Raw genomic sequence first — 24,704 nt, 5'->3', positions numbered from 1 at the left:
CCATACATTCACCATGGCAGGCATCTGTGTATCTGTGGCTGCTGTCTGGACTGACCTAGTCCTTCTGAGTGGAATGAAAAAGATCATCCCATCTATATGGCAATGAAGAGAGTAATATTTGGTAGCATTTCCAAAATGAAGCGCTATGGAAGAGGGAGCCTCCTATAATGCCTTGTCTGGGAGGTCTACCAGAAAGGATAGCCAAGATGTACCTGGCTCTACAGACCTCACCCACGGTACTGTAGGTCTCACAGCCAAGAGCTAGAGTGTCCCTCAAGTTCTAAATCTTCAAAAGAACCTGCTTAAAGTCTGTGAATTGCCAGGATCTGAGGGGAGAGGGAGAGGGAGAGGTCAGAGATCTTAAAGTAAAACCTTGACACCCAGTAGACATGCTAAAGGATGCCTGCCTGAGGAGGTGACTAAGATGACCTAAAGTATCCTTCTCACCTTGAGGAGTCTTAAGTACCTATAGTATTTAAGTACCTGAGAATCTAAGCCCTATGTCACCCAAGGGGATAGCCTACAAGGGGAAAAAAGAAAAATGTTACACTGAGCCCTTGAATAACTGGCTTTGCTTTCCACTTGACTTTCAGGCTTAGATCCAGTTCTTGCTGAGACAAACCCTTTAGCCTCCTGAGTGCCTGTGTCCTTCTCTGTAGAGGTAGAACATGATATTTTCTTATTTCAAAATGCTAAAGGGCCTAGAGAGTGCTTTACCCTTTGATTTACCTTTGGTCAGGTCTGACCCAGCTGCCTTTGAGTCCCGACTAGAGAAGCACAAAGAGTTTCGGAAGCAACCAGTGGGACACTCCAGGCAAGGTGATTTTATCAAATGTGTGGAGCAGAAGGTAAGGCCTCCCCAGTGATTTTTTGTGTTGTAAGCTTACTAGCGACTACCCAATATTTCCCTCCAACCTTTATCCTTGAAGTGGGCTAGTTGATGGAGTAACAGATGACATCAGAGCTTTACTCATCCTCCATTTATAAATGTGTGTCCTACTCTTCCTGAGCAAGATATTGTAACCATGGTAGAGATATAGAGGCATGAAAGGGTAATCCCAGATGCCAGGGACTAAATCATAGCTCACAAGGGGTGCAGTCTAGTGATCAAATCAAGGTACACATAGCACTGGGCTATAGGGATCGAGCAAAATTTTTCAGTTAAGTTAGAACCTGATCTAGGCTGGTAAGAGTCAGGGGAATGTGAATTAAATAGGAGACTTTAATAGAACAAGTATCATCAGACATTTTCTGTTTTAAAAACCCAGTAAATATTTTAGGCTTCATAGGTGTATTTTTTTTTTTTTTTTACTTTTCCTGCTGATATGACCAAATATTTGACCAGAAGCAACAAGGAGAAAGGGTTTATTGTGGCTCACAATTCAGAGGTATGTAGTCCACCATAGTGGTGAAGGCATGGCAGCAAGTGCTGCTTGATCTGTTGTGCTGACAAGAAAGCAGAGAAGAGCTAATGTTCTTTTTATTTAGCTGGGGACCCAACCTATATAGTAACGCCACCCACATTCAGGTTAGATCTCCCTCCTCAGTTAAACCTCTCTGGAAACCTCCTACAGTCTATCATTCCGACTAAACTTCCCTAGAAACTCCCTTATTTTAAATCCTCAGATACCTCTTGATGTGTCCCCTAGGTGATTCCAAATCCTGTCAAATTAACAATGGAGATTAACAATCATGGTGGACCATATGGTCTCTGTTGCAACTATTAAGCTCTGCTATTATAATACAAAAGCAAGAGTAGACAGTGAATAAATGGATGAGTATAGTTATAGTCTAATAAATCTTTATTAACAAAAACAGTAGGCTGCATTTAGTTTGGTGATAACTGACTCCCTCCCGCACACTTCATTCTTACCCTTTTGATAAGGAATTTGCTTAAACAAAAGAAAAGCTTTAAGAAGTTGATTTCGGAACACAGTGGGGTACTTTGTTCAATTTCTATATAACCAGAGCCCTGCAAGAACTCCACTGACTAGAATACTCATGGCTGGGAGAAGAGGAAATGTGGAAAGAAGAATCAAGGCTAAAGAAGTAGGTTAGGTATTAACCTACAGGCTGAGGCAATTGAGTTTAAGAAGCAGAGGCAGGGTAACTTGGTAAGAAGGTAGGCTCTGGGACCAGATGCCAAGGACTGAATCATAGCTTTCACTTATCAACTGGGTAATGAATTATAACTTCTCTGTGCCTTCATTGCCTACCTGTGAATTAAGAACAATAATAATACCTCATAGAGTTGTGCTGAAGATTAAACAGTATCATGCAAGACTTAACACTGTCCCTAGCATATAACAAGAACTTAATGTATTATTAGTCATTATCCTTAACCAAACCTAGGAAAAAATATGTGGAAAGCTGTATGTAGGAAGATTAATAAAATGTTTTTCAAATTTTTGACCATGGTTCACAGTAAGAAATAGATTTATATTGCAATTTGGTATATGTGTGTATGCAATAACAAGTGAAGTTTTTATGAAACAGTGCTCCTCTGACATATAGTGTATTCTTTTTCTTTTGTTAGGCAGGTTCTCAGTCTTCAGTACAGGCTGTTCTAGAACTTACTATGTAGCCCCTCCTTTTTTATTTTTTAATTTTATTATTTTTATTTTATGTGTACGACTGTATTGCCTGCATGTATGTGAGTGCACCCATGCCGTGCAATTCGGTGGAGGTCAGAAGAGGCTTCGGATTCCCCTGGAACTGGAGTTAAGGACAGTTCATAGTTGTCATGTGGGTGCTGGGAATTGAATCCGGGTCCTCTACAAGAGCAGTCAGTGATCTTAATTGCTGAGCCATCTCTCCAGGCCCTGTAGCCCCTCTTAAATTCTCAGCAGTCCTCCTACTTCAACCTCCCATGTGCTAGGATTACAGGTGTGAACCACCATGCCTGGTTAGTATATTCTTATTTTTCATCTTCTAAAAAATTCTGGTGACAATCCACTGAATTGATTTTATAACCTATAATTTGGAAACTTCAAGTTGGGGAAGTGCACAGAACAAATTGGAGTGGGAGAGACTTTAACCATGTTGGAACCACTTTCAGTAGTTCCTAGCCTTTTTAGAGAGGAAGTGTATTGGTTATTATTGTTTGTCTGTGACCAGAATACCTGACATAAATAACCCAGGTGAAGAAGGATTTATTTTAGCTCATAGTGCAGGAGTTTCAGCTCATCATGTCAAAGAAGGCATAACAGAGTAAAGCAGTCCACATTCTAGGCCCAGGAAGCAGAGAAAAGGGGATATAGGAAGGGGCCAGGACAAGATAGAGCCCCTAAGGGCATGCCCTTCATAACAGACTTCCTCCAGCTGGGTCCCACCTTCTACTTTTCATCACTTCTCAGTATCCATAATATTATGAATCCAACAAGGAATTAATCCATTCATTAGATCCGAGCCCTCATCATCTAATCATCTCTGGAAGTGTCTGGAAGACAAACCCAGAGGTATACTTTATAAATCCCTAGGCATCTTTCAGACTAATCAATGTGACAAGGAATATTAGCCATCACAGGAAGTCTAATTAATGGAGGAACTGAAGACTCAAAAAGACTCTAGTATGCTGAGGACACCTACCATCAGAGGTGATGTCAGAGATAAGCAGTCTTAGAAAACACATCCTTCATTTCTCACCTCCTCCACGGCTAGTATGGAATAGGTCAGAGAACCAAGGACAGAAAACCCAAAAAGAATGAATTGAGAAGGAATCCTTCCTGTTCCTTCATAATCGTTCACAGTAGCAGCTGTAAACTCCCAGTACTGGGTTGCAATGATTATTAACATTAACAAACCCTTTCTCATCTCTACATCTCAGAATCTTAGAATAAGGAAAAATTGTCTGATAAACAATAATCTTTAGAATAGTATGTACAGTTGTTATAAAGAGCTGAGAGAAGTGAGTTCTCAGATGCAAAGTTACGAGATTGGCTGCCTCAGTAGCTTGGTTTTCTTTTTCTTATGAGTAAGTAGAGCTGAATTTCCTATCTCATTTTGTATTTTAGACAGATGCCTTAGGGAAACAGCCTATGAGCAAAGGATTCACTAAGGACAAGGTAGGTTTCTAATTATATTAGTCTGATCATATGGAACACCTGTTTACTGTGTTCACTGATTTTTGTAAGGTGACTTTTCCAATGGTAGAAATGAGGAATATTTTTCTGGATTTTTGTGTCCTTGACATGACCCCTAGCTTAAGTATGGGTCTAAGGATGTTAGAGGAAATTTGAAGGAAATGTAGTGACATTTTTTCCCACAGAAAATAACTTTAAAAATCAAAACACCACCAGGCGTGGTGGTGCTTGCCTTTAATCTCAGCACTCAGGAGGCAGAAGCAGGTGGATCTCTGTGAGTTCAAGGCCAGCCTAGTCTACATAGTGATTTCCAGGCTAGCTGAAGCTACAGGGAGATCCTGTCTCAAAAAGACCAAAAAAAAAAGAAAATTAAAACACCATATTTGGTTTGCCCCTTATCTTACAAATAAGGAGCTGCGCTGGTAAATCAATAGCCAAGGTTTCTCCTTTTTTACCAGCTGCAAAGTGCTGCAGGACACTCACTGGTAAGAGCTGAAGCATTTGAGAAGTGCATGATGACCTAATAGACACTCCCCAGGAATAGACCTGTGAAAGTGTGTGGGCTGGCAGCTCACATTCTCTGAGCATATGAGGATTTTTTTTCTGCTTATTCTATACTTCAGTTGAAGGTCTGCTTCTTTATGTTGATATCCCTTTCCATGGGGCTTTAAAGACAGAATTTATCTGGGACTGTTGTTGCTGTTGTAGTTTAAATTATCAATGTTAATTGCTTTATATTTCTTCTTTCAAGACTCTCAGTTCAATCTTTAACATTGCGATGGTGAAAGACAAAACTGCAGAAGAAATAAAACAGGTAATGGATGAAAATGATTTGGCATACTCCATGAAAATGTTCACTCTGCAAACCAAATCTGAGAATAGAAAAGATCAGACATTGACACCTTTTTCATCTCAAGATGAAAAATAAGTCATAAGGGGCACAAGGGATGAATCACATGAACAACAGAGGGATTGGAAACTTGCCTTTCTTTGTCTCGCTTTTATGTCTAATGTACTTAAATTTGCCCTTTCTTTTTCATTCCTGTTTCCCCTATCTTATTTTAAATCATCAATACTCCAGACCTGGATAACTAACTGTACTACCTTTCCAAAACGGTTTCCCTGGTATGGCATTAGTAGTAAATGGTAAGCATAGCTGCTTCCCGAATAGGTATCCCATTACCTTATCTTAGCTGAGTCCTCTTAAAGTTCCACTTGCCTTACAGAAAACATAGTATACTAGTTAAAGCATAGACTGTAGAAACAAGCTTCCAGGTAGTTTAAGTCCTGGCTCTGCCACTTACTTTCCAGAGCTGTCTAAATGGACAGGTTCATTTCTCAAGGCCCCAGTTTTCCTACTGTAAAGTAATATCAACAGTAGTACATCTACTTCACAAGTTATTTGAGAGTTAAATGAGTTAGCATTTGGGTTTTTTAAAAATATTATTTTTGTTGTATGTATATGTGTATATTGCTTGCGTGTATGTAAGTGCACCCATGTCATGCAATACCCACAGAGGTCAGAAGAGGGCATTAGATCCCCTGGAACTGTAGTCAAGAATGGTTGTTAGCTTCCATGTGAGTGCTGGGAATGGAACCTGGGTCCTCTACAAGAGTAGCCAATGCCCTTAACTGCTGAGTCAACTCTTCAGCTCCATGAGTTAACATTTGTAAAGCACTGAGAACAATGTCTGGCACAGAATAAGTGCTATAGTTGCATTTTAAAATGAATGAATAGAAATAAATACTATGTTAGGAACCTGTTTACAAATGTTCGGTGACAACACCTGCCCCTCATACTCATTTTCTTGACATTCCTACCCAAAGACCTTACAAGAGAAAGCTTCCTAAGCATCTCCCTTCAAAGCATTCATGGTCTGGCCTTCCTGTTTGATCACTCTGTGTACCTTGTTTGTATTGCTTGTTACTCTGTCTTGTGTATGATTCTTTTCTCTCTAGCCTATATGGAACTATTTTGGCATTCTTTATATTTCTATACATTATATATTTTAGATATATGTGCTAAGTATCAAAACAGTAATAAAAGGAGCATAAGGTGTCAAGTATTATGACTTGCTTCATAGATATTTCTTCATTAAGTAAATTCTGATATCCACCCTAAGAAGTAGTTGCCATTATTCCCAATTTTACAGTTGAGGAACTCTGACTTAAAGAGATTAAATGCTGAGCTTGGTGGTGCACTACTGTAATTCTAATACTCTGAAGACTATGACAGGGAGAGTCCTAATTCAAGGTCACCCTGGGCTACAGAGTGAGATGCTGCCTCAAAACAAAACAAACAAAATGAGAGCGTGTAATTTAACTGGTGTAGACTTTAATACATGTCTATTTGACTCTACATCATGTTCACATCTAGGAATTTGTACCAGATGCCATGTTTCCTTTGGATGCTATATCATTTATTTTAGCAGACATTTATTGAATCCCTATTAAATGTCAGGTCCATTACATTGTTTTGGCATGCTAAGGATTAAGATCCAGTGCCTTGAGCATACTAGGCAAGCAGTCTACCACTGAGTATATCCTCAGCCCAAATGTCAGACTCTATTCTAGATAAAATTCTCCACCCTCAAAGACTTTAGCATAATAGAAGGAAAAACACAAAAACAAGATCATCATTGGGATCTAATTTCTGATAATACAGGTTTAAGCAAAGTCTCAAGAAAACCTCAGGTAGTATCTCTGCGGAAAACTGACAAGGTAACATGGGCACCAAGCATGCTATTTAGGAAAGGTTAGGCACAGAAGGGCTAATCATATAGTTATTATTTACACTTAGAATTTTAGATGCAAATTTGTGTTAGTTGAAATGATTTTTAAATAAAAAAGATCAGCAAAACTTAGAAGTTTCTAATTCTTATAATTTTCAGTATTGGTTCATAAACTATTTACTAATATCATTAATCAGAATATACTGTCCTTAAAATAAGAGGACAATGTCTTGGCATGCTCAAAAAAAGCAAAGTAATCTTCCTTAGACTGCATTAATGAAATGGTCTGCCTAGGTCCTCAGAGGGAACAGCCCTTTGCACTCTGTATTGGTCAGACAAGTCACACACATCCTGCTCTACCTGTTACCTTTCCAGCCCTCCCTGTTTACCCTACTCACTCCTAATTATGCTTCAGTACAGTTATTCTGAAGTTTTCTGGCACTCTTCCCTAACCTGAATCAAGTATTGCTTTCTATAGGTCTGTTTCAGAAACCAGGACATGGATCACAGCTCGTTGTAGGTCAAGACCTCATATGGGGTCTCATATCAGAATGTGGGAGTCATGTGCCTTTAATTCCAGCCTTCAGGAGGCAAAGGGACATGGATCTCTGAGATCAAGGCCAGCCTATTTCACATAGTGACTTCCAATCTGGCTGGGACAAGGGAGACCATATCGAATATGGGAGTCATGAAAAATTTAGCAGCAATAAAAGGTTTCTGAATATATAACAACCAAAAATTAATTCAGAATCAAATGCTCATCTGTATTGCATCTCATAACTTCACAGAATCCTTGGTTCTGAATACAATTTATACACTTTGCACAGCCCATTCTGTCATACCCAAAACTTCGGCTCAGATTTGAGACTATATGTTATAAACCAGTGTTTTTACTGTACATGCAATGTTTTCTGCTGTTAAAGAAACATAATGGGGGCAAAAAAAGAAACACAATGGAGGCTGGAGATATAACTCAGATGGTAGAGTCTTGCTAGCATGTAGGTAGCCCTGGGTGGATCTCTGTGAGTTCAAGGCCAGCCTGATATACATAGTCCCAGGCCAACAGGGGCTACAGGGAGACCCTGTCTCAAAAAGATCAAAAAAAAAAAAAAACAAATCAAGAAACACAATGGTTTGGTTATAGAAAACAGCCTATTACTATTAGGGCGTGGTGACACAAGCTTTTAATCCCAGCACTCAGAAGGCAGAGGCAGGTGGATCGTGGTGAAATAGCCTGGCCAAGTTCCAAGCCAGCTGGGACTACAGGGAGATCCTGTCTCAAACAAACAAACAATAATAATAATAATAATTTTGATATTCTATAGTCTGTCATTCCTCAGCAGGTATCAAATTAGTATATCTTTGGATTGAACTGTGTTAGAATGCTTAATTTTTAAAATTGCTGTTTGAATGCTGATGGGTTTAATTTTTTAAAAAATCATTAAATGGGGCTGGAGAGATGGCTCAGCACTTAAGAGCACTGAGTGTTCTTGCAGAAGACTCGGGTTTGAATCCCAGCACCCACATGGCAGCTAACAACTGTCCGTAATTCCAGTTCCAGGGGTTCCAACAGCCTCTTCTGTCCTCCACGGGCACTGCACGACACAGGCGCACTTACCTACATGTAGGCAATACACGCATACACATAAAATTAAAAATAAATAAATAAAATATATTTTTTTAAATCATTGAATGAATTTTAGCTTGAGATTAAGGCAGAATTTTCAACAGTTTCTGAAATGGCTCTATGGAAACATACTTCTGCCGTTTTGTATATATTTATGTGATATGGTATTCTCAGCATTGATAATTATAAAATTTAAAAGTCACCTCTGGAAAATGTTGAAGATTCTCTGTCTTGTAATATCACTTTTCAGCCAAAATTCAGTTCTTTATTTAAAAATAAATAAGCATCAGGTGTGATGGCGCATGCCTTTAATCCCAGCACCCAGGAGGCAGAGGCAGATGGATCTCTGAGTTCAAGGCCAATCTGGTCTACATAGTGAGTTCCAGGCCATCTGGGACTACAGGAAGACCCTGTCTCAAAAACACTAAAAAATAAATAAATAAATAAATAATCAAAAATCAAAAAAAATAAATAAGCACATCCCTCCCCATTAGTATGCAAATTTGATTTGTCTTTATAAATGATAAAATTATGTTTATGAAAGAATTGTTTTAAAATAAATTTCTTTATGAGTAATAAATCAGTAAATGTTTGATTTGTATACCTATTTTATATTGTGTATACCCACAGTCTCATACAAATTTCTCAGGCGAAAGAAGTCACAAATGGAAATAATTTAAGCCCTGGTATAGGCCAAGCTCCTCCTAATGTGTCTTCCACCCCCAGCAGTGCTAGTACATTTAACCCAAGACCTCATGCAAAGCAAGTGTCAGTGATATCCCCAGCTGTAAGCATATTTATTATATCACGGTCATCTGACACTATTGAGTTGCAGGGCATTGGTGACAACATGGGCAAATATTCTGCATATAGATGACTTGCAAAGTAGTCAAGGAGATGGAGTCATATACAGATGGCTATATTATGAACTGTCATATTCTAGGCAATTTTAGGGAGCTATGAAGTGACAAAGACAATTCATTAAAAAACTTCTGACTGAAATAATCAAGGAAGACTACATGCAAGAAAAGGTATATAAGCTCAACCTTGAAAGCTAAGAAGAACTGGCTGGAAGGGAGTCAGATAGGGAGAAGAAAGCTTTCTAGCAAGGCCAATAATGTGAAAAGCCATTCACATGGAGGATAATAAAAATAATAAGAGTAAGAAATACGAACACAGAGCATAGCTATGATCTCCCTAGGTAATTTAAAAGGCAAGACATAATGCAAATATGCTATATATGTATAATGTATTACAAAATAAATTATTTCTTAAGACACTAGAAACATCAAAATAACAATTTTATAATAATAGAATGATGAACATTGTTTCTTTGTTCTTATTTTCTGATTTTTTTTTTGTCTTTTTTGAGACAGGGTCTCCTTGTAGCCCCAGCTGTCCTGGAACTCACTATGTAGACCAGGCTGTCCTGGAACTCACAGAGATCTGCCTGCCCCGCCTCCCAAGTGCTGGGACTGCAGGCGTGCGCCACCACGCCCGGTTTATTTTCTGATTTTATAATATGTAAATTTATTCTCTACCTTTGAGTATTTGCATCATAAAAATCAACTATGCCCTCCCTGTTTTCTGATGCCAGGCAGAGATAGGACTTCTGACTGATATATATCCTAGTCAAACCCAACAGACTCTATCTGTTCCTTACTCATAAGACTTTCTGGAAGCAGGATTTCAAAAGCTGCCTGTAATATGGCAGTAAAAGCTAACATTTTTAGTGTTTACTCTGTGCCAGTCTCAGAGTTATATTAGTTCAGTTAGTGTTCATAACAATCCTGTGTGGTTGGTGTTACTGTTATTTTATTGATGTTATTTAAGACATTTCAGTGATTTGCCCAAGGTAGCATAGCTAGTAAATTATCAGGGCTGGGATTTCCATCCAAATCCATCTGACTCTAGACCCTAAACTCTGAATGGCCGATGTCCTGGCTTTCTTAGAAGGACCACAGTTCTGGGTTTGGGGAGAGAAGGAAGAACCTATGAGAAAGGGGTTGTCTATCATACATAAGGAACATCTTGAGAAAAATTATTTCAGAGGTCATAGAAGCAGTTTCTTTGACAGTTTATTATTAAAAGTTACATTTTAGGGGGCTGGACAGATGGCACTGGCTGCTCTTACAGAGGACCCAGGTTCATTTCCCAGTAACCACATGACAGCTAACAATGGTCCATAACTCCAGCTCCAGGAGAATCCAACACCCTCTTCTGACCTCCGAGGGCATTGCACAACACGGATACACTTACATACATGCAGGCAATACATTCATATACAAAAATAAAAATAATTAATAAAAAAATTACAGCTTAGGGACTGGAGAGATTAAGAGAGCATACTGCTCTTCTAGAAAACCTGAGTTGAATTCTCAGCACCTACATCGGGCAGCTCACAGCAGTCTGTAACTCCAGCACTGCAGTCACATGAACAAGCCCACATACAGAGAAACACATAATTCAAAAATAATAAGGTTGGAGAGATGGTTCAGTGGTTAAGAGCACTGGCTGCTCTAGCAGATGACCTGGATTTGGTTCACAGCACCCATATGATAGCACCTTTCCTTAACTCCAGTTCTAGGGGAGCCAATGCCTTCTGGCCTCTGTGGACATTGCACACATGGATATACTTATATACATGCAGGCAAAACCCTCATACACATAAAATAAAAATAAAGTAAAAAATTTAAATAAAATATTTTAAAAGTTACAATTTAATCAGTGAGAAGAGTTTATGGTGTTAAATTTTTTATAATCATTTACTTGTTACTTAAAGCATTGCAATGGGAGCTGAGAGACAGCTCAGTGGTTAAGAGCACTAGCTGTTCTCGCAGAGAACCCAGGTTTGGTTCCAGCACCCATATGGTGGCTAACAACCATCCTTAACTTCAGTTCCAGAGGATCCAATGCCCTCTTCTGACATCCGTGGGCATTGCATGACATGGGTACACTTACATACATGTAGAAAATATACATGTAAAATAAAAATAATAAAATTATTTTTAAAAATAAAGCATTACAATGGATTTCTCCTCCCTGTTATCAAATAGCATAATACCCTGAGCAGTGAAAACTGTCAATGTTTCTTGACATACACTGAAAAAATGACCCACATGTCACAGACTGTTTATTTATGCATTTATTTATGCATTTATTGCAGATTTGGCAGCAGTATTTTGCAGCAAAAGATACAGTCTACGCAGTTATTCCTGTGAGTAATTTGGAGGGAAAATGAAAGTGTTATAATAGCACATAGGTCAGTGCTCTAACCTTCTCAGGCAGTTAGTTGCCTTTCCTTTTCCTGTGTTTATGGCATCTTGACAGCTTACAGTTTACAGCTCTAAGAGTTTTTATTATGCCCTAAGCACCAAAGATTGGAAGCTCCATATGGTATATTTATGACTTTCGTTTTCCCTCTTTTTGGTCTAGAAATATCCCCAAATCAAGTCTCAAACAAGGGAGGCTGATGCAAGTTCATGTTTCTGAGTAATTTCTCGGTGTATTTTATTTCTTTTTCATTTTTCCAATCTACCTGTTAGAATTTAAGACAATGCCTCTAGCATAGCTTTCTTCCTTTCTTGTCTGTAAATGGCATGGACTTGAGCTGAGGTAGAACTTCCTAATCTTTCTCCAGGATGTCCACTTAGCATGTAGCATTTTCTTGGTTTTACCTTCTTGAAATTGCTGCCTTGAAGATAGTCACTGTCACTGGCCATTGCTTAACCATTAAAGCCTATAACTAGAAAAGGATGCAGTCTTATCTGGTAAGATTATATCTAGGGGCTGGCTGGGGAGATGGTTCAGCAGTTAAGAACACTGACTCCTCTTGCAGAGGACCCAGGTTCGTTTCCTAGCACCCACATGGCACCTAACAACTGTTTGTAACTCCAGTTCCTGGGGATCCAACACCCATATAGCCTGTAGAGATAGCTCAGCAGTTAGGAGCATTTGATGCTCTTGCAGAGGACCTGAATTTCTAGTACCTACGTGGTGGCTCACAACTGTCTGTAACTCCAGTTCCAGGGGATCTGGCATCTTCTTCTGGCCTCTGCAAGCACTATGGTACATGAACACCCATATACATAAAATAAAAATAAATAAACTTTAAATAAAAAAGAAACGATCCAGGCCTGATGATGCTCGCCTTTAATCCCAGCACTTGGGAGGTGGAAGCAGGCAGATCTCTGTGATATCAAGGGGCCAGCCTGGTCTACATTGTAAATTCCAGGCCAGCTGGAGCTACAGGGAGACATTGTTTCAAAAAGACCCCCCTCCCAAAATAGAAATGATTAAACAATTATAGCTTACCCTGAAGTACAACGGAAGAAAGAACGCGTATATATTCTTGGTTTACATAAGTATAAGATGAAGGAGGAAAACACATACAGAAGGATAAAGCCAGGCCTTTTGGTTTTTATAACGGTATCCGTGTCTGTTTTTTAACTTAATACATATATGCTCTTTACCTTCATGAATTCAACACCCTAAGCAGTGTACATTTTTCATCATATTTTCAATCTTTCATACCAACTTGTTTGAATAGGCCTTTTCAGTTCTCCCTTGGATTCATTCACCTGGTTCCCTGGAGAGTTTGGAACTTGAAGCACTTAATCTTCACACATAATTTGTCACCTTGAACAGCAAAGCATACATCTGGTTTTTCCCATCTATCATAAGAATGATTTGTAAATGGTGGAACTTAAAAGATTGTTTCATTGATGATATAGTTCCAAAATTCAATCTTGGCAAATTTTACTGTGATTGTAACTTTGTATTTTTCTATTTGTGAGTTAATTTTTTTTTCTAATTTACAGAAAGACAAATTTGATTTGATCTGGAGCCGGGCTCAGTCTTGTCCAACAGTAAGTCTGTGGTGACCATGTAGGATTTCTTATAAATGCTGTCCAAACAGGGTTTTTTTCAAATCATTTCCTCTCACATGATATAGTGCTCTATTTAAAAAGTGTACATGCCAGGTGTGGTGGTACACACCTTTAATCCCAGCACCAGAGAGGCAGAGGCAGGCAGATCTCTGGGACTTTCCAGGCCAGCCAGGACTACGTAGTGAGATCCTGTCTCAAAAAGCAAAATAAAAAAGTGTTCACATGTTAATTGTACTGATAAGTGATATTTTCATCCTTATGAAATCATAGATATTTGACCCAATACTTCTGGCTTTTTAACTCTTCTACCATATCTCAAGCCTTTCTGATATGGGTCTTACTCTGCCAGTATAAGTGCATATTAGAAGATACCTAAGATCTTAATGTTTGCAACCTTCTTCAAGTTCCTTCTTTGTTAGCAGTTTTCTTTATGGTTTTGGCCTTGCTATTTTTTTAATATGTGCCCAAATGTAATTATTAGATTGTTGCCAAAGTAGTGAGCCACCAGAAGGCTTCTGAGAGAAGGAATGGATAGCTGATATGACCTCTGACTTTTCTAAGTTTCTTTCTCAAACATTGCTAGCAAAAAATAAAGAATACCTAAGTAAATGGAGAGATATATCATGTTTGTGGATTGGATGACAGTATTATTAAATGTCACTTCTTCTCAAATTATATCTCTAATGCTTTCTTAATGGATTGAAATGTTTGTTGTATTATTCCATAATGAATTTCATAATTTAAAAAATGTTTTGAAAGCCAAGTACTGTGGACTGGGGATATAGCTCAGTGGTAGACTGCTTTGCCTAACATGCACAAAGCCCTAGGTTCAATCCCCAGTATCCCATAAACTGGATGTAGTGGCACGTGTTTAATCTCAGCACTTGAGGTAGAGGCAGGAAGATCAGGAGTTATTTTTGGCTACATACTGAGTTTGAGGGCCAGCCTGGGATACATGAGGCCATGTGTTTAAAAAGCCAATCCTTGAAGACATAGTGTGGTACAAGTAGTTAGACATTGAAAAATGGCATCATTTGTTCATCTGTCCGCCTGTTATCTGTTTCCACAGTTTCTTTGTGCACTACCAAGGAGGGAAGGTTATGAGTTCTTTGTAGGACAATGGACGGGTACTGAGCTCCACTTCACTGCACTTATAAATATTCAGGTAGGTTATTTATGCCCTAGGAAACACAGAATAGAGAGGGGGACAAAACCCTGTCCTCCTGTCCTTTGGTTAGACTAGGAGTCCTTCCTGAGGGTTGGGGTACAGGATATCTGCTAGCTATGGCTCTGATGAATTGTCATACATTGAATATTGAGCTACCAAGAAATTAGAACTCAGAACATCTAACATCTTCTCTGTATCTGGCTTACTTTTGTCTCTTCCTCCAGACTTCTATAGCATCTATTACATGTGCCTAACTTAACAGACATTGCTAAGTCAAGATGTTATCTTTTTAACCCAATCTATAAGCACATTGAGGAAGACTTTATGTCTTACTTGGGTTTTATTAACCAAGTCAGCCTCTTCCAAAGTGCTAGATGAATAGTTTTCATTTAATAAGTGTTACTTTATTTGCTTTTTTTTTTCCTTCGTTTTATTCTCAAGTATTGGGATTAAAAAATATAAGTCAAAATAATTGAAGCTCTTAAAATAAATGTCAGTATTTTTAATCATAATAACTAGGATTGACATTTTATATTTGGAGCCCACATCTGATAAAAACAAGCATGTGTTATATTGGCTTTTAAAGTTGAGGCAGAGGGTACAAAAATAGAATGAGGGAGCAAATTTTCACATTATTTTATGATGCATTGAGCACATACTATATTAACATTTTGATATATTATTCAGTGAGGGTTTTATATTTGTCATTTAATCCTCTCAAATATACCGCTGAAATGATTACTATTATTATTTCTATTTACAGAGAAGAAGGTGAACTTAGAGAAGCTAGTTCACATTGCTAAGTGATAAACTAGGTTTGAGTTCAGTTTATCTGACTCTGGTCTATGAACTTAAATATTGTACCATTGTCTTAGTACTCCACTAGAACTTACAGATTATAAGACAAGAAGTCTGCTATCATGAAGCTCAGACCTAAGTAGAAGAGAAAGATTAAAAGTTTAAAACATAGAAGGAAATGACAGATAACAAATACAGAACAGATGTTAATTCTAAAGTAGGATTGGAAAAGGGTAGAGAGGGATCCTCAAATTGTATCTCTAATACTTTTTAAAATATTTTATTATTTTTATTTTATGTGTATGAGTGTATTGCCTGCATGTATGTGAGTGCACCTGTGTGCCATGGGGTCAGAAGGGGCTTCAGATTCCCCTGGAACTGGAGTTAAGGATGGTTTGTAGCCACCATGTGGGTGCTGGGAACTGAACCCAGGTCCTCTGCAAGAGCAGTCAGTGCTCTTAACCACTGATCCATCTCTCCAGCCCCTAATACTTTCTTTCTTAGCTGGATTAAGAGTGTGCGTGTGCGTGTGCATGTGCGTGTGTGTATGTGTTACATTATCATGTATGAATTTCATAATTTAAACCCTCATCAAGAGCTCCTAACCTCTCAGAAACAAAATGATCAAAGGCAGAACTATTAAGAGTATCTTAGCAATAGCTAGGTATGATAATTAAAAGGAACCTTGTTGAAATTTTAGAGATGAAGCCCAGGGATCTGTTTTTGAATGTCACTGTTTCCTTTTATATTGTATAAAGGCATTAGCTTTAAATTCAGCTTCTCTTCTTAGCGTAGACAAAATCTGGTCACCTCTACACTGATTATTCATCACTGTTCCCATTTTCTCTCCTTTCTTCTCCAACCAGATGGTATTTTAGAACTCTACAATAGAAATCTAGCTTGTATGCAAACCCTCCAGTACTTGCTATAGCTTAAAAGAACTCAGTCTTCAGAGCCAGCCAAGGGAAGTGGATTTCAACTATGAAATGCACTAGTCCATAAAAATGGAAATTACAAAGGCACATTGCTTTCTTTAGAACTTGATTTGGTAGCTACTTGTGCCATTTCGTTTTTAAATATATGACTACAATGAAGGATTCACTGCCTTCCATAAACATTGTCTGGGAAAAAAAATAAGCCAAACCTTTTCCAATTGAAGACACAAATAACATAGTACAAACTCAGTTTCACTGTGCCTTTGCAGGCCTGACCTTGCCCCCACATACCAGTTCTCCAACTCACTAGCCACCCAAGGGGCTGTTAAGAGCTAGAATTTCCTCCAGACTCTGTTGCTTTGAAATTGCAGTTTGTTGTGGTGGTCCCTTATTGAGCTTTGATAAGTGTTCCTCTTACAGACCCGAGGGGATGCTGCAGCCAGCCAGCTGATTTTATATCACTATCCTGAACTTAAGGAAGAAAAGGGCATAGTGCTGATGACAGCAGAAATGGATTCCACATTTCTGGTAAGAATCTACAAATCCTCTTTGGACTTACCTAGTCAACCAGCATGTATTACTCATTTGTCAGTGCCTCCAGTCTAGGTTAGGAAGAGAGGCCTGGGGATATTTTGTTTCTTATAGTTGAAAATATTTTGTCTTGCTCACATTCTTCGAAGTTGAAGTTACTACAGATGCTTAGTCATGTATTCATAATTTTTAAATCCTCAAGCTCTGAAAATAGTTTAACGTTTTTTCATTTGTGTGTGTGTGTGTGTGTGTGTGTGTGTGTGTGTGTGTTCCTACAAGTATGTCAATGCACATGCGATGGCAAGTGTGGAGGTCAGAGGACAGCTTTGGAAGTCAATTCTCTCCTTCTACCATGTAGATTCCTAAGATCAAACTCAGGCTTTCAGGCTTGGTGACAAGTGCCTTTACCCACGCAGCCATCTTGCAGGTCCTGAAAATAGTTTTATATTCTCATTTGATCACAAAATTTTGTCTACTTTAAACTCATTTGGAGTTAAATTTTCACTTAAACTATGAGGCCATTTATAGTCCTTATTAGTCTCACTTGATGTGGAATATTGTGCATTTTATTAAGGAAGTATCAATGTTTTTGTTCTAGTTTGTTTCTCCATTGCTGTGACAAAATACTCTGACCAATACCAACTTGGAGAGGAAAGGGTTTATTTGTCTTACATCTCCCAGGTCACAATTCATCTGGGAACCCAAGGTAGGAACTCAGGGAAGGAACCTGGAGGCAGGAGCTTGAGTACAGGCCATGGAGGAATGCTGCTCACTGGCTAGCTCCCTGGGCCCATGTTAAGCCTGCTTTCTTATACAATGCAGAACAACCTGCCCAGAGGTGGCACTGCCCACAGTGGGCTGGGCCCTCCCACATCACTCAGTAATCAAGAAATGCCCCACAGATATGGCCACAGGCAGGTCCAATAGAAGCCATTCCCCAGTTGAGGCTCCCTGTACCCAGGTGTGTCAAGTTGACAACTAAAGCTATCCAAAACAGTTTTTTAAATTATGGGAAGCTTCACAACACACCATTACACAGTATCTTCACCTGTACCTTTCCCTTTATTTGGTCTTTTTGAGACAGGGTCTCCTGTAGCCCCAGCTGGCCTGGAACTCACTTTGTAGACCAGGCTAGCCTGGAACTCACAGAGATCCACCTGCCTCTGCCTCCCAAGTGCTGGGATTAAAGACGTACACCACCATGCCCAGCTTCACCTATACCTTTCTAAAATCTAATAATACCAAGACCAAGACACATCTGGCCCTGAGGATTTTAAGTAAGACTGTAGATATGTGAATACTCATGAAGTATGGAGATGAGTTCAAAGTCTAAAACAGTTCTTTTAGCTTTCTCTACACCTCCATGTGTACAACATTTACCATGCACAGGGATTTCCTTTCCTCCTTTTCCATTCCCAGTTAAGTCACTAATATAGAGCATCAACCATGTGCCCATAACAAGTGATACCCATTGTTCTCCCTGTATATCCAGCCAGAGAAGGGGTTATATCTGTCTAATGCTTGCTTATTTCAATTTCATTTGTCTGACAGTTGTTCAAGTACCCTCAAAATAGTAGGCACTGTAAAGCCTTTTCCTCTGTTATAACACCCATTTATTTTTCTTCTCTGTCTCTTACCAGCCGCATGGTAAGAAAGAAGGACATCAAGCTAGTTTCTCATGGTAACCGTAGGCTCCAGATCTAAAGCACAATAAGGTTCTACGTTCCAGACTATTATTCTTAAAAATGTTCAATTTTTTTTCCTCTCATTTTTCCTTCTTCTTAAACTGTTGAATCTATCAGACTCAACCTGAAAGTCACCAAAATCCTATCCAGAAATATATATATTTGCTATTTACTGAGATAAACAAGATTTCAGAAAGAATAGTTTTAGGAAGAAAATAAAATCAGGACCTTGCTTTTGGACATGTTAAATTCAAGGTGCCTATTAGCTAGCTATCCAAGTACTAGGCAGTTAGATATATGAGCCTGGTGTTCAGAAGAGAGGCCCAACTTGTAGCATACAAATTTAAAGTCACAGAGTGAATGAAATTACCAAGGAAATAAATGAAGATACAGAAGAGAAATGGTATAAGAACTGAGTCCTCAGAGATGAAGAAGCAGCAAAGAAGACTAAAAAAAGTAGTTGGGATACAAGAGAAATTAAGATAATAGAACACCTAGAAACTAAAATAAAATGTAAGCACTAGCAAGTATTCAGCAGGACACATCTAACTCGCTTATAGGACAAATCCTGCATGTATGTGAGTGCACCCATGTCGTGCAATGCTGTGGAGGTCAGAAGAGGGCTTTGGATTCCCCTGGAACTGGAGTTAAGGATGGTTGTAGCCACCATGTGGATGCTGGGAATTGAACCCGGGTCCTCTGCAAGAGCAGTCAAGTGCTCTTAACCACCGAGCCATCTCTCCAGCCCCAAAATTTACCGGATTTTACAAACATAGAAGTGTCTGGGAATCTCAGGCTGGAGAGATGACTCAGCAGTTAAGAGCACTGGCTGCTCTTACAGAGGACCCGGATTCGATTCCCAGCACCCACATAGTGGTTAACAGTCATCTATCATTCCAGTTCCAGAGAATCTGATGCCCTCTTCTGACCTCCACAGCATTGCACAACACAGTTGCACTTACGTACAGTCAGGCAATACACTCATACACATACAATAAAAATAATAAAAAAGACACACATGCATACATAACAAAAAATGTATCTGGGATCTTTATAAAAGTAGTTTCAGAGGAGTGGTGCAATTATAAGCATGATCACATTTAGGAAAGATGGAAAAGAAATTAAGAGTAAACATTAACTCTTTCAAGGGATGGAGAGAGTAGGGCATTAGATGGAAGAAAGACCTAAGAACAAGATGTCTTTTATTTTAAATATGGAATAAATGATACGGAAAGATCCAGTAGAGAGAAAGTCAACAATATAGGAGGAAAAAGGAATAATTTTAAAATTATGTTGGGGGTCGGGGTATGTACAAGTGAGTACAGATGTCCATAGAGGCCAGAGGCATGGGATTCCACAGAAGCCGGAATTACAGGAGTTGTCAGCCACCCAACATAGATGGTAGGAAACTCAGATCCTCTGCAAGAGCAGTACACACTCTTAACCACTGAGCCACCTCTCCAACCCCAGAAATAATATTTTTGAGGAGACAAGTCTGAAGATGAGGATTTACGGGCTACAGATACAATATAGTAAAATGGGTAGAGGTAGTAGTAGCTTATAGAAGTGCTTACCAGATTTCTTTGTGAAAAGAAAGGCCATCAGCTTAGAGTAAGTATAGAAAATAGATGTTAGATGTTTGAGTCAAAAGAGAAAGTATGAAATTGTCTGCAAGCTATAGCTTGTGGGCTAGATCCAACCCTTGCTTGTTTTTCTAAGACCCATGAATTATGATTTTTCTTTCTGTATCTTAATCTTAAAATGATTAAGAGGTAGAGAACAGAGCACATTGTGGATTAAGTCTCACATAGACATATGTCTTTCCACAAGTTTTGCCTACTTTTCTGAACTCTTCAGAAAAGCATGATCTCTTCCTTTTTTTTAAACTCTTTTCTAACCATGCTTTCCCTAATGCTTTGGGCTGCCCCCGCATTTTGTGTTTCTCTACCTTTTTCTCTACAACTCCCTTCCCCTCCTTGCCATGTGGCTGCTAGTCTACCATGTGGTGTCTCTCTTACCTCCATGCAAGCTCTAAACCAGCATGACTTTATGTCTTTTTTCTTCTCCCCTCTGTTCCCCTCCTCAAGGCAGCTGCTGAGATTTACAGCTTGCCTGCCCTGAGGATTTTTCCTTAAATTCTAATAAAATTGTCCTAGGGTTTCCCAAAAAAAGGAGTTAGAGAACAAAAAAATATTATTTCATGACATTTAAAAACTATGGAATTCAAATTTCAGTGTCTATAAGTGGTCTTTCATAAGCGTATTTTATTTACTTATTTTGTGGGTTTGAGTATATTGCCTGCATGTATGTAGGTGCACCTGTGTCATGCAGTGCCCATGGAGGTCAGAAGAGGGCATTGAATCCCCTAGAACTGGAGTTATGGACAATTGTTAACCGACATATGGGTGCTGGGAATCAAACTCAGGTCCTCTGTAAGAGCAACCAGTGCTCTTAACCACTGAGCCACCTCTCCAGCCCCCATATACATATTTTCTATCACTGCTTTGACTCTAACAGAGAGTTGAGTATGAAACTGTATGGCTCCCAAAGCCTAAAATATTTGCTATTTATAGGATGTGTTTGCCAAACGACTAGGAAAATGGAAGAGAGAATTTCTGTGCAGATATAGGCACAGAGAGGATGACAGATTTAACCAGAGTTGTGGTTTAGCCATGTGGTATAATGAAGTGATTGAAGGGCCAGGACGCTTAAGGTGAATGTAAAGGAACACTTGCACTTACCAGAGAATGAAAAAATAAAAAAGGCCTGGCGGGGGGGGGGGGAATGGCTGGAGGGATGGCTCAGCAGTTAAGAGCTCTACCTATTCTTCCAGAGGACCCAGGATCAGTTCCCAGCACCCACATGGTGGCTAACAACCATCCTTAACTTCAGTTCCAGGGAATCTGATGCCCTCTTCTGACCTCCACAGGCATTACACAACACAGCTACACATACATATATGCAGGCAATACACATAAAGGAAAATAAAAATAATAAAGTATTTTTAAAGGGGAAGTAAAAAGATAGATACACTAAGACTTGTTGAGTTGAAGATTGTTGGAGTTTAGAGGAAACTAGAAAGGTAAGAAACAATAGACAAAGTGCAGATATTTCAAGCTGAGATTTGGAGAAGACATAGCTATTGATGACAAGGTTTGATTTCAACATGGAAATATGACATAGAAGTTGTACTTTTTTGGGTGAGGGGGTCTTCAGCAAAACACAGCCTCTGACCATATTTAAAATGGATCCTGAAGTCAGGAGAGGTGTTTGTTGGTTTGTGCTATTTTACTACTTCACTCTGCTAGTCTCAAACTGCTTCAATCCTTAGTACTTTGGACAATCTCTCTTCTTTTTTTTTAATGTGTCATGAGTGTTTTGCCTGCATGTATATAAGTGCACCATGTGCAGGCCTAGTGCCCAAGAAGGCCAGAAGAGGGCGTCAGGTTTCCTGGAACTATAGTTAAGGATGATTATTAGCTACCATGTGTGTGCTGGGACCTGAACTCAGGTCCTCAAGAGTAGCAAGTACTCAACAAATGAGCCATCTCTCCATTTCTGGACAGTCAGTCTTAAGTGGGAATTTTTCCATCTTTGAAGAGGGTGTTTTGTCTGTGTAAACACAGTGATGATGGATACTTATTTCTGGCCAGCTAGAACAACTAAATATCTATTTTTTTCCTTTATTTGTTATTAGTGTGTGTATGTATGTGTATGATGGGGGAGGGCACAACACTTGAATGGAGGTCAGAGTACAACTTTGTGGAGTCAGTTCTCTCTTTTCACCTTTACATGAGTTCCAGGGATCTGAACTTAAGTTGTCAGTCTTGTGCAACAAGAATCCTTCCCTATGGTTTCAGCATAGTCCAGTTGATAGAAGCAAATCACTAAGCACAGCCCCACACTAGGAATAATATTTTATTATTTTTATTTTATGTGTATGAGTGTTTTGCCTGCATGTATATAAGTGCACCATGTGCATGCAATGCCCACAGAGGCCAGAAGGGGGTATCATGTCCCTTGGAACTGGAGTTATGATGGTGTTAGCCACTATGTGCATGCTAGGAATCGAACCTGGGTCTCTGGAAGAACAGCAAATACTCTTAACCTCTGAGCCATCCCTCCAGCTGCATGAAATCTGGAGACAAATTTTATAGGCATCACAGCTGACTTTGGCACTTTTTTTCTGACTGGGGTAACCATCAGTAGTAAGTTGTCTTCAAGTGCATGTCTGGTTAGTCAAAAAATTAGTACTTGAGGCTGGAGAGATGACTTGGCAGTTAAGAGCACCAGCTGCTCATGGTGTAGACCCAATTTTGGTTCCCAGCACCTACATGGCAGCTAACAGCCATCCATAACTCCAGTTCCAGGGTATCTGACACCCTCTTCTGGCCTCAGCAAACATTGTACACATGTGAATATTTACATATTTGCAGGCAAAACACTCATACACATAAAGTAAAAATAAATTATAAAAGTTATTTTTTTCAAAGAACTTAATACTTGCAAATTAATTCTTGGAGCCAGATGACTCTTGCCTCTCCCTCTGAGATGTATGTAATGGTTTTTTTAGGAACTGAATGAAGAGAGAAATTGTAAGTTATGAATTAATTTATTTACTCAGTGAACATTATGTTACTGTATCTAGGCACATATTAAGTCATGATGGTCTATACCTTTGAGATTTGGTTGTTTTTTTTTTTTTGTCTTTTTAAGACAGGGTCTCCCCTGTAGCCCCAGCTGTCCTGGAACTCACTATGTCGACCAGGCCGGCCTTGAACTCACAGAGATCCGCCTGCCTCTGCCTCCCAAGTGCTGGGATTAAAGGCATGCACCACCATGCCCGGCCGGAGAATCTTTATTAGAGAAGACAGACAAAAAAAAAAAAAAAAGACAGAAGACAATGTGATAATAGTGGTAAACAAGATGCCTTGGTTATAAATATCTAACCAAGACTTGGGAAGTCAGGGTGTCAGGGAAGCTTTCTAGAAGCAGTGACTCCACCATAGAATTCAGATACAAAGCCCCTGTGAGGGAAGGAACCTCACTACTCTTATTGTCTTACAGAATGTTGCTGAGGCACAGTGCATTGCCAACCAGGTTCAGCTTTTCTATGCCACTGATCGAAAAGAGGTCTACGGGTTAGTAGAGACCTTTAACTTCAGACCAAATGAGTTCAAATATATGTCTGTCATCGCTGAACTGGAGCAAAGTGGACTTGGAACAGAACTGAAATGTGCCCAGAACCAGGATAAGAGCTAGAGCTGTCTGGATTTGCCTTCGCAAAGTCAACAAAGCCCTGGATAGTTTGAATCCCACCCACATCCTCAGCTCCAGAGCTCAGCATCTACAGTAAGCAGTCTGTAAAGAGTTGCCCTGTAGGCTTATTGCCAGAAATGTTTGAAGATGAGCTCTAATGCTTGATATTCAGGAGCAAAATATACAAATATTCTGATAATTACCTCTCAGCATACTTAAGGTTTCCTTTAAATGTTTTTCTGAGCACTGAACAAGAAATATTCAGGGATCTTCAGCACAGTTAACAGGATTTTTATATAGTGTAATGCTGCAGCTGCATTCTGGCCATTTTGACCTCATAGCTTCCAGTACATCTTTATAAGCTTGTGGCAATAAGCTCGAAGACTTTCTTAATAAGATATTGGCTTTATGTACTCTTTCCAGGTACCAGTGAGTTGGCCAAAAGCATAGCCCCAAAAGCCTGGCCAGACACTGAACAACCAGGTATTTCCATCGGGATAAAGACTTCTAGATGCCCTTCCAGAGTTGCCTTTAGTGTAATTTAGCAAATTTCAGGGTTAGTTAAATAAGCAGATACAGTGCCTGCATATTGTTAAACCATAGCTTATGGCACCTGCTCCTTGAACTCTGCCTGTTAGAAGCTGGTGAATCAGTGCAGTGTAAATAAAACATTTTTATAAGGAAATCATTCCAGATTTGCATGATTTTTTTTTAATTACATATTATATGAAAACGTGACTGGAAGCAAATGTCCCCAAATTGGGCATATGGGAAATGTAGCAGTAAAACAAGTCTGGCTTACAGTCTGTTACACAGAATGCTGGAACTGAGCTGGATGTGCTCCATAATGTCAGTGCTGTGGGTTGGTTTTTTTTTCTAAATTCATCTTGTGATTTAGCAATTTCTTGAAAATACTGGAAATAAGCAAGTTGTCCTCCAGCACTAGATATCTGTGTGTAGTCAGTAGTGTCACTGTGTGGCTCCAAGGTGAGTGATTT

At 39.2% G+C, this 24,704-nt stretch overlaps 1 protein-coding gene across 1 annotated transcript in view; it reads left to right on the top strand.

Annotated features, from left to right (window-relative positions):
- The window catches only part of Atpaf1 (ATP synthase mitochondrial F1 complex assembly factor 1), a 27,050-nt gene extending 2,346 nt beyond the window's left edge, over positions 1-24,704 (top strand). Inside the window, exons 2-9 of the mRNA XM_008828527.2 lie at positions 740-848; positions 4,014-4,064; positions 4,834-4,896; positions 11,608-11,658; positions 13,262-13,309; positions 14,400-14,495; positions 16,652-16,759; positions 23,515-24,704. Of these exons, the coding sequence (XP_008826749.1) occupies positions 740-848; positions 4,014-4,064; positions 4,834-4,896; positions 11,608-11,658; positions 13,262-13,309; positions 14,400-14,495; positions 16,652-16,759; positions 23,515-23,709 (721 nt within the window). The 3' untranslated portion in view covers positions 23,710-24,704. The remainder of the gene's footprint in view (positions 1-739; positions 849-4,013; positions 4,065-4,833; positions 4,897-11,607; positions 11,659-13,261; positions 13,310-14,399; positions 14,496-16,651; positions 16,760-23,514) is intronic.

This window comes from Nannospalax galili, unplaced genomic scaffold, assembly GCF_000622305.1.
Source record: "Nannospalax galili isolate Female #2095 unplaced genomic scaffold, S.galili_v1.0 scaffold1233, whole genome shotgun sequence".
In the NCBI taxonomy this organism is placed as follows: domain Eukaryota; kingdom Metazoa; phylum Chordata; class Mammalia; order Rodentia; family Spalacidae; genus Nannospalax; species Nannospalax galili.
Note: the sequence above shows the minus strand (reverse complement) of the source record. Positions and strands in the feature narration are given on the sequence as shown.